This window comes from Lygodium microphyllum, chromosome 17 (assembly GCF_053477565.2).
Source record: "Lygodium microphyllum isolate KBCC chromosome 17, Lygodium_microphyllum_v1.1.10, whole genome shotgun sequence".
NCBI lineage: Eukaryota > Viridiplantae > Streptophyta > Polypodiopsida > Schizaeales > Lygodiaceae > Lygodium > Lygodium microphyllum.
The window spans coordinates 96,241,980-96,252,801 of record NC_141151.1 but is presented as its reverse complement, the minus strand read 5'-3'; the positions used below and the strand labels follow the sequence as shown (position 1 = coordinate 96,252,801).

At 39.0% G+C, this 10,822-nt stretch overlaps 1 protein-coding gene across 1 annotated transcript; it reads left to right on the top strand.

Moving 5' to 3' along the window:
- Positions 1 to 2,214: 2,214 nt before the first annotated feature.
- LOC148022165 (50S ribosomal protein L34) lies at positions 2,215 to 10,264 on the top strand. The gene is made up of 4 exons (XM_087696706.1): positions 2,215 to 2,501; positions 2,674 to 2,750; positions 9,316 to 9,427; positions 9,651 to 10,264. Exons 1-4 carry the CDS (start codon positions 2,311 to 2,313, stop codon positions 9,778 to 9,780), a joined length of 510 nt encoding a protein of 169 aa, XP_087552832.1. The 5' UTR covers positions 2,215 to 2,310; the 3' UTR covers positions 9,781 to 10,264.
- Positions 10,265 to 10,822: the final 558 nt, after the last annotated feature.

Below are 10,822 nucleotides of genomic sequence, written 5' to 3'. Positions count from 1 at the left end.
CTAAAAGTAGTTTTAGCTAAGATTAAATTAAAAGAAGACCTAAGAATGTAAGAAACTCCATTTTGAAGTGGTTCTAATAACCAACCCATTCAAAATGCATAAAAACATGTAAATTTGGCGGTAAAAGCATCCCAGATGACAAGTACCACTCAAATAGTGAAAGATGTGCTTCACTGCATGCCATGTTTGGTGCCTCGGCTATGCATAAACCTACTCATCTATAAAATTGCAAGCTAAATCCCAAGTCTCATAATGCATACATATATCAACTATCCAATATTCCATTGATAGAAAAAGACATCTAAGCAATCCCCAAATCCATGAAGGCTCAACTTCAAACATGTCTCCATGGGAGTAGCAATATGCTTGTAGTTTTCAAGACCAAAACTTTGCAACACTATTTGAACATACTTTGTTTGGTAAAGCAATGGCTCCATCACATTGTTGAACTTGAACACCCAAATAATGATGCAATGGGGCCAAATTTAACATATCAAAATACAAATTCAAATCAACCTTAAAATTAGCAATATATATCTCATTAGGACTAGTGAGGAGCATATCACTGACATGAGCATGAGCCACAATGATTAAAGGCACATCACTCTCATGTTATTTATCATGCAAAACATGAGGTGCTTGCTTTAAATCGCCAATGATTTCTTCAATCTACACGTGATTTCCTACCCTTTCTAAACATGACCACAAGGTTGAAATACATATACTCCCTTATACAAATCATCATTTAAAAAAATGTAGCTTTGATATCTAATTGATATACATTCCAACCATGATGAGTTGATAATACACAAATGCATGAATTGTCATCATATGGGAAGTGGGAGCAAAGGTCTCATCAAAAGTCAACATCCTTCTACTATCCACAACTCTTTGCCAAAAGTCTAGTTTTACGGCAATAAACACTACTATCTAGTTTCATCTTGTAAACCCCCTTAGAAATAATGGTCTTTTTGATAGGATGCAAGTCACACAAGTGCCAAGTGCCATTCTTGACAATAGAATCCTACTCAAATTGCAATGTAGCCATCCAATTCTCTAAATTTTGTGCCTCTTCAAAAGAAACAACCTCATCCTCAATCACACATATTGGAAATAAGTAGTGCATAATGAGTTGATGCATTCACTATGAGGGCTAGAACAAGTACAACTCGACCAAGGGGCATTCAATTTACTATCACATAATATCTACACTAGCCATTTTGGCATAGTTTTGGGTTTCTTGATCTCTACTCCTTCATCAAGTGTTATTTACTTGATTTTCAAACCCTCCCTCATCATAGAAAGCTTCTCAACCCCAACGTCTTGATAGCATTATCACTTTCATATGGGATCTTTATTACACAAGTCCTTTGAGAAAACTAAATCAAAGTTTATCTATTTTTTGCAGATGAGGGACTATGTTCTAGCCATAGCAAAAAAAAAGCTAAAAAAAGAGAACCTTGAAAACGTGGCAGGAGCTCACATTTGAGGGACATAATTGTGCGGAGTTTCTCTATCAAAGAAGCAAAATAATATAATATTAGATGTCTTAGCATCCCTACTACCTCTCACCATCATTTGTATCTTTTGATAATCATCATCCCTACCACCTCTCACAGTGCCTTTGAGGGCCATAACCACATGATGTTATACATGGCATTTTCAACAAAGATCGACTCATCACCATCATTTATGGATGTTAGGATGGAGCCATTTTGCGAGCATAAAAGGAGGTACGACAAGATGACCATGATGACTCCTATAAAGGTAAACATAAGGATGACGATGGCAATAATGATGATGGTATTGACAATATGTTTCAAATTCATTGGAGTGTGGATGTCGAAGTTTTAGCATGATGGCATTTATATCTGTCTTCCTAACACAATATTTTTGCTTTGTGGGCATTGTGTTGGTGGACTTCTTGGTAGGCACATTATACATAGAAATGTGTGTGAAGGGATGCATTGATCTATTTAATGCATTAAAGAATAGATGCATACTTGGACATGGCCAACATGTATGAAGCTACAAGAGAGCAAATGTTTGGTGAAAATTTCATGGAAGCATGATGAGGGTGGACCACTTTAGATGACACACATGTGCCCACAATATTCCTTAAAGTAGCCATGCACTCACCATGAAAGGAAGGTTTACTTTGATTGTGTGAATCAATAGGCGCTCACGAGTAATAATGATGATGGTGCGAGAATATTCTTCAACTTCATGAAAGTATGAATGTGGAGGTTAGGAATGAGGATGATGGCATTGCATGGGTGATTGCTTTTGCAAGGTCTTATCTGACTTCCCATGTACTTATCTCTCGGGAGTTGGTGCCCTTGGCACCTCAGGCCCGTCCAAGTATCCATACCCTCTTTTGCATCGGACCGCGGATCCTCATCAGTAAGGAGAGTGATGGCGAGCATGGAGGACACCACCAAGGATCGCGCCATGAGGCAACTCCTGTTTGTTGAAATGGGCGTGGGCTACGACCAACACGGGTGCAGCCCGGTTCACAGAGAGAGAGAGAGAGAGAGAGAGAGAGAGAGTCCTAGTAGCCGACTGGCTTTTCTTAACTGTCATCTGGCTTTGCACGACCTTGTTTATGAGATTATTTTTGCCATACACCAGCTTTCACAGAAAAACACAGAGATTGATTTTTAGTTTTCTCAGGCAAGACATTACAGCAGCTGCAGTTCGGGCTTGCAAAGATGCTATTAGCTCGAATTCGATTCCAGCTTTCCGGACAGGTATGATTGCATAGCTAACTTAGCATTTCATACCTACCACTGTCGGAAAGAAAAATCGATTAAATTGTTTATATCATTGCTAGAAGCAGAGGGCAAGTCATCCTTAAGGAGTCTTCTTTGTGTTATTTGCGAGGCCATCCAGTTTATGTGCAAGCTCAGGGCATCCATGGCTCTAGCAACTCGTAGTTATTTTCTTGTATCATTATATTCTCCCGGCGCTCACCCTTTATTGAGTATCAAGATAGCTTTGCAATTGGATGGATCTGATTATCCTCAAGGGAGATTGAATATCTAATTATTAGCTGTTGCACTAGAAAATAACTAGGAGTATACATGGTAGATCGGATATGTTGACTACGACCCAGTTGAGCGATGCTCAGGCTATGTGGTGATCATTGCGATGACTGAGGTCACTGCATCACAATGTTTGAGGTTGTTGCTCATGGATGAATCCAATGACCTCAGTGGAGAGTGAAGGCTTAATGGTTAGTTGTTGCACACTGGACTTAGGACTGTCAAGGCAAGGAGTTGAAGCGTTGCATCCCAAAGCATTCTTGACTTGGAAACTACTGGTAGTGATGAAGTGGATATTAATGATGCAGGACTACTGGGCGGCTTGCTATAACTGCAAAATGCAGACTGGATGGTGTATGGAGCAGGGAGCCTGCAAAATGCAGCTGGAACAGGTGGTAATCTGGTCATGGGTAGCAGGCAACTGTGTGGCATCTGTTGTAAGTGGTTCGCTACTGATGGCAATGTCCTCCAGGCAGGTAGCAGAAGGTCGAAGATGGCAATCAGCTGATGAATGACCAGCAGTTCCAAATAGGGTATGGGTAGCAGTCTGAAGGTAGTAGGTTGATGGCTGAAGGCTGGATGTGTGAATGATTAGGGATGAAGGGATGCACTAACAATGGACTCTATTTATAGAGAATGTTGGTGCATTTTTTCTAGTGTTTAAAACCAAAGCTATTTATTTTTGGTAATAAGTGATAAATGCTTTTGGGGGACTGTTTTCAGGAGCTTCCAAAGCAATTTGCCCGTTGGTTTGCTTGGGGATTGACATTCATTTTGCTCCTTGAAAGACAAATTTAGCCCCAAATTTGATATTGATTGGTTGGCCTCTTGAATCTCCTTGAAATTCCTTAATTTTAGCTACTAGAATTCAAGTCCTAGGCCCTAAATTTTGAGCCTGCATCTTGAGGCGATTGTCAAAACCCAAATTTTTACTGTAAATTAGGTTTTACAGCAGAGATTAATTGAAATCTCTTTCTCTGATGGCTCAAATTGCTGGAAAATGTCGAGATATCTTGAGAGATGGCGAGGGGATGAGAGAATATACTGTAGAGAGAGAAATTTTAGAGTTTTATCACAAGAAATGCTGAAAAAGTGTTGCTGACCTGCTCAAATAGCCATGGAAGTTGTCATCTACAGCTTAGGATCACCAGAAAGATTGCTGCCCCTTCCAATATGTTGTCATTTGCACTAGACGGACCTTGGACTGACCTTGGGCTGCTGTTATCTGCTCATGGAGGGCTCAAAATTACTGTCACTTGCTGTAGGACTGATTTGGTGGCTACAAATCACATTAGCAGTCTCTTCTTGCTTTCTAACAACCATCTCCTCTCTCACAATGGTTGGAATAGACTTCCACCAGTCCCTAAAAACGTTTTTTTCACTTGTATGGGTAAGTTTTGCCAAGTGGCAGCCTTCTAATTCCATTTTCCAGCATTACCCAGCTTATTGAATTAATTTTCAGAATTTATTTTAGTGCTTAAAAAATCAATTTCATCGGCCAATAACTAAATTGGCTTGGCCAATTTGTCTTTCAAGTATACTTGAGTAGTTATTAGCCCTTAGACCGGTATTAATTAATTAATTAATACCTAGTCTTTAATGTCAACACTAACATTAGTGGCCAATAAATTGGTCTAGGTCTAAATTTGACACTAAGTACCATCTAGTACCTGTCAGGCATAAATTATTACAACTTTTACTTTTGATACCCATTGCATCCTTGAGGTCCTTGGCCGGTTACCATTAAATAATTGCCATGTGTATCACATGTGCTAAACAACGTTGCACATTTAATTAATATCTTAATTAAATATTATCAGCAAGATTAAAGTATCTCAAAATTTCACGTTCCTTTGGTAGAAGCAATATGTAGCTGACCTCATTTGAGAACCTTGCATGATGTATGCAACTTTTTGGGGCTATGTACTTACTATAGAAGGTTCATACGCCACTTTGCCGAAATTTCTTTTACCCTTCATGCATTGTAGAAGAAGGGAGTTCCACGGGTTGATAGGGAAATTGTAGCATTCAATAAGTTGAAAGAAAAGCTTACTTCGGATTCAGTGTTGATCTTGCTAGATCTCTAAAAAACATTGGTTGTCCAGTATGATGCATGTGGGCATTGGGAATAGCATTGGTGCAGTTCTAATGCAAGAAGGCCATGTTGTGGCGTATGAGAGTAGAATTTTATAGGATGTTGAGAAAAATTTGCAGGTTTATGAGAAAGAGTTGCTTGTGTAATTCGTTCTCTTTACACTTGGAAAGACTATCTGCTACTGGGGGTTGATTTTGTTGTACGAAAAAATCATCAAACTTTGCGATATTTTCTCACTCCAACTAAATAGTCTAAGAAGCATATGCAATGGACCAACTTTTTATCCATGTTTCACTTTTAGATAGTGCATGTGGAGGATAAAAAGAATGTGTTTTACCCTGTGGTATAGACACTACAAAACCTTGTGGTATAGCATATCATCAAACTTTGCAATATTTTCTCACTCAAACTAAACAATCTAAGAAGCATATGCAATGGACCAACTTTTTATCCATGTTTCACTTTTAGATAGTGCATGTGGACGATGATATGCTATAGACACGATGATAGTGCATTGTCTAGGTTATCACAAGGTTTTGTAGTGTCTATAGCATTTCATCGTGAGTTAGATGAGATGAAAATATAGTATCCATAGGATGAAGACTTTGCTAGAGTCTATGATTTGTTATTAGATGGTTAGTACCATGAGCACGATGCTCTTGGAGAGGGCTTTCTTATGATGCATGGTCAATTATATGTTCCAAAGTAGTTTAGAGCTAAGGTTATGGTTGAAAGTCATGTACCCTCATGTTGCAGTAAAAGTAGTTTAGGCTTTCTTTTATTGGCCACCTTTGGCACCTGATGTAGATCACTTGTGCGCACATGCATTATATGTCAAAAGATTAAGTTTGGACAGAAGGTAGTGGGTTTGTTGCAGCCCTTACCTTTTCTTGATAGATCGTGATAGATCATAGTGATGGATTTTATCTTCGATCTTCCTAGGACACCTACAAGGAATAACGGCATATGGACCATTATTTGCAGGTTTAGCAAACAGACTCATTTCATTCCGGTGAGGAAAAAGATAATTGTGGATCACTTGGCAAGATTGTTCATATAGAACATCTTTAAATATCATGGCATGCCGCAACCTATTATGAGTAACATGGATTCTTGCATGAGTAGTATTTTTTGGAGAGGCAGATTTGAGAATATGGGTACCACCTTAAAGTTCCATCTTCTTTTCATCCATAGACAGATGGGTAGTCTGAAGAAGCAAATGCTAATGTTTTAGATCTTTTTGCTATGTGTTTGAGCATGGGAACAATTTTTACCTCTTGTGGAATATACTTATAAGAACACATTGCATAGTTCCATTGGGAAGGCACCGTTTGAGATTGTGAAAGGGGGGAAGGAAGTCCCACCCATTTTGCATACAAAAGATAAGATCTTTGAGGCTAATAGGTATATGCCAAGAGTTTGGATGAAGCTTATGCTAAATTAAAGATATCTCTCCAAAAGACTCTAGCAAGACAAAAGAAAGGAGTTGATCGTTACTACAGAGCTTTGGTATTTGTAGAGGGTGATTGGGTCTTGTTATGCTTTAAAACGGTCAAGTTAAAAAAAATGAAGGGAAAGAGTGTCTTTCCCTAAACTTAGTATTAGGTATTATGGGCCTTTCCAAGTGTTGCAAAGAATCAATGAGGTGGCTTACAAGTTGGAGCTACGTGATCATTGGAAGATTCATAATGCTTTTTATGTGAGTATTCTTAGGCGTTTCCATGGTGATGTGCTTGACGATATCAGTGATGAGATACAGCTAGAGGTTGAGGAACTTGATGAAATCTTGGTTCCTGAGAGTAGATATTGTCACATGAGGAAAGGAAGGTCAAGGGTAAAGTCTCTTGTCGCTATTTAGTGAAGTTTCAGAACTGTGCATCTCTTGATGCAAGATGGATGGAGGAGGATGATCTCATAGAATCACCTCATTTGTAACAACTTTACCTTGATGCTTTTTAGTTGGGGCCAACTTTAGTCAGTGGCTTAGTTAGGCTCAGTCAAGTGTAGATCTGGAGCATTGTACGATACTCAAGAGGGGGTTGGTGCTTCTACTTTCTTAGTACAAATATGCTCACGTATCTAGAGGTTGTTTGGAGATCTTTCAAATTCTACATAGGTACTTCTATAATCAGCCTACTAAATAGTTGCGTTTTTAAATAGTTGTGTTTCTATAATTAGCCTACTAAATAGTTGTGTTTCTACAGCTATGTTTGGTTATTTACTAATACAGTGAGTACTATTTTCATGCTTGTGGTTCTATAAAGTTTTAACTGGTTGTATACTAGTGGAGTAACTACCATCTGTAAAAAGAACATGGTGTAAAAGGAGTGTACTTAGTTACATTGAAACATGTATGGATAATTATACATTGGAAATACATGGAGTAACGACAATGTGCTTGGTTACTTGGAAACATGTATAAACAATTGTACATTGACAATATATCTAGTAATGGCAATATGCTTGGTTGCTGAAAAATATGTATTAGTTATTTAGTATGCCGTGTTAGATCATAACTCTGTACAATCGGGTCGCTCATGATGTTTCAAGAGGGGATATGCCACCAGAATGAGAAATAAACTTATTGATTTAATTAAACTTTACGAATTTTTAAAATTAAAATGAACTATAATTTGATATCCATAGCTCTTGGCATGGTGACCATTGTGTTGGCAGTGAGGGGTTTGACACTAAGGCATGCAATGGACAAGTGTACTGGCCATGCGGTACAAGGGGAAACTTTTAATGCACCTTAGAATCGAGTTGCATTAAAAGTTTCCCCTTGTAAGGCATGTTGCTTTTTCTGAGCTAAGTATCAGAAAAACAGGTTATGGTAGCACTATGGGCTGAGATCTTTTCTTCTTCTTTGAGATCTCAAGCCTAGTGCACTTTTTGGGCAATTTTGTACATTCTCACGGTTTCATCGCGAGGAAACCCCTCATGTTTGTGAGAGGAACAACATGGGACTGCATGGACACTATGCAGGAGAGAGATCTCAACAAATGCTCTGCGAAATTGGGATCAAATGCTTGTTGTCATTTTTAGGGTTTTGTAGGCTGAAGTGTTCATTTGCAGTTTTGAACACTCTACAACTAGTTGGAGACTAGCAGTGAAGGTGTCAGGGCCATTGTGCACCCGTGGATCAATGAAGTTGCAAAACATCTTTGAAATACAGCCATTTGTAACCAATTTCGAGCATATTTCAGTAATCTAAAGAAATATCGAAAGGGGCACCAAGCTTTGGGGTCAACAAGTGTCAATATGTGGTATAGGAGCACTCTAGCTCTAGTTGTGTGTGGGTTTTTCTTTTTGAATTTACTATGAAGCTGAATTAAGTGTTTGCTAAAATCTAGTTTACTGCCCTTTGGGCTTCCAAAGGCCAGTTTCAGCTGGTGTACCATAAGAGGGCACAACATGAGAGGCCATGGTGATAATAAGAGGATAAAGGTTTGAAGAGCGAAGAAGATTTGAGAGGGAAGGAGGCCGAGAGATGATTTTATGATTAAGTATGTGAGTAGAGAGGTGTGGAGTAGCCTTTTCACCATGTCCAGTGATTCATCAATAGCTGCCTTTGATAGGCACCTGCCTCCACTCTTTATCATACTACTGTGGACAGCAGTTTGGTCTCAACAACACTCATCTTCCAGATGTGTGTTTGAGTTCGATTCTGCTTCCTAGGACCTCATGATGCTATGTGGGAGTAGCTGCAAACCCTGCCACCCAGGCTGGTTCGCTAAGCAGTTGCCACGCATGCTACGAGAATGGGAAAGCAGTGCCAATCATCCCATTTTTTAAACTGAAAGCGAACACGATTCATGCAGTTAAGATTTGTTATGTGCTCAATCATATGCTGCAATCAGTCCTTTTATGAAGCAAAGGGTGTTCTGCTCAAGCATGCAGCTTTCTGTCTTGCCTGTTTTAGGCATGATGACCTTGAGAATCATGAGGCTGAGAGTTCCTAGTAGGGTTGACAGTTCAATAATTTAATCAGTTGATTGCTCTATTTTAGCCGCAATCCTGCTATTTTATAGACCAATTCGTATTCTATTATCACATTCTTGTTAATGCAGAATAGGTAAATCAGGGTTTAATTCGATGGTTTTTTCTCCACTGTACTCAACTTGGGAGGTGCAGGAATCTGTGTGTGACATTGATGGAATGGTTGATGACTGACAGGTGCAATTCCTGGAGTTAGCTGGCAGGAAATGAAGCTGAAACTGAAGCTCGGTGTACCAAAAGTCACACAAGATGCGCTTGATCTTGATAAAGTGAAAGCAGTTTTTCCATAGTGAGTTTCTTGACATTAAATTAATGTGCAAAGTAAAAAAATAAGTGATGAAGAGGAAAGGATGGAGGGAGCAACTCCCTGGGTAGCTGGAAAGGGAGAGTCAGAGGTAGGGACTTCATCTGGGTGTTTGTGGTTGGGGTGGGATTGGAAGGATGTGTTCAAGGATTAGTTTATGCTGTTCTTAGACTCTAGAGTCTGATTGCCACTCTTCTGTGAAATACAGTGGTGAAATCCTCGACATTGAGGTGGTGGATGGTGGACTTGTTTGCTCGAGTGGAGTTACCTTGGAGGCGATGGGGGATAAAAATGATGATTGCTATGTTGTCAATGCAGCAGTCTATGTTGGTTACTGAATGCAAAAGCTTGGAATAGCTTAACCTATTGATCACTACTCCTATGCTAGATGAAGGCTAGGGAAATCCTTGATACTGAGGTGGTGGGTTGCAGGCTCAATTGATGCAGCAGTCCATGCTGATTAGTGAATGAAACCACTATGAGATCTGCTGAGATGGAGATTTGGCTAGACAAATGTATGAACTAAAGCTCTGTGTTTGGTAATGAGGGCTGTGTTGTCCTAACTTTCTGGAGAGGCCATCTGTATTGACAGTCTTAGCATATGTGTGGATAAAGGTTTCATGAAATACATGAACAAACTTGATTGCAGGTTACGTGAATGCTGAACATGTCATGGCCGTTCATACTAATAACTCAAATGTACTTAAGTCCTGAAATCATCTGGATTTTTCTTTCCAATCAACAATGTTTGTTCATGTGTGCTAGGCATATCTTGTGATGCCATACAATTACACCTCAAGCAACTATTAATGCTCGGTTTCACTTGATTTGAAATTAAAGCATTTACTGAAAAACCTCGTTAAGCATTTTGTTGCTTGAACTCTACCTACAATCATTGGAATTCAGTTTTTCTTTGTCTTTGTTATACAGGCTTTTACAGTAATATTTTTGAAGTCAAAATTATTACATGGAAGTGATTTGGATATTCATAAGCAAAAATATCAAAATATTACAAGTGATTTGGATGTCCTTGAGCAAAAATATCAAAATATTACATTGAAGTGATTTGGATGTCTTTGACCTCCCATTGTTAAAAAGTCCTATCTGTTATTTTAATGACTCGGCTTTGTTGCAGCTTCGCCAGGCCAATGAAATTGTATCTGTGGTATAGCTGGTAGAGATTCATTCCAGCTTTATCACTACAGCCAGCAATATACTGCATTGATGCTGAAAGTTGAGAGCAGTAATCCTGTGGGAAGTTTTCCATTTGGTAAACCAAGCCCACTAAACTCATAAGTAATATGTTTCTACCAGCAGAACTAGGCAGAAGTTGCTTTATCGTCTTGTTCCAAAACAATATTGGCAATGAAGAGGTCTTTA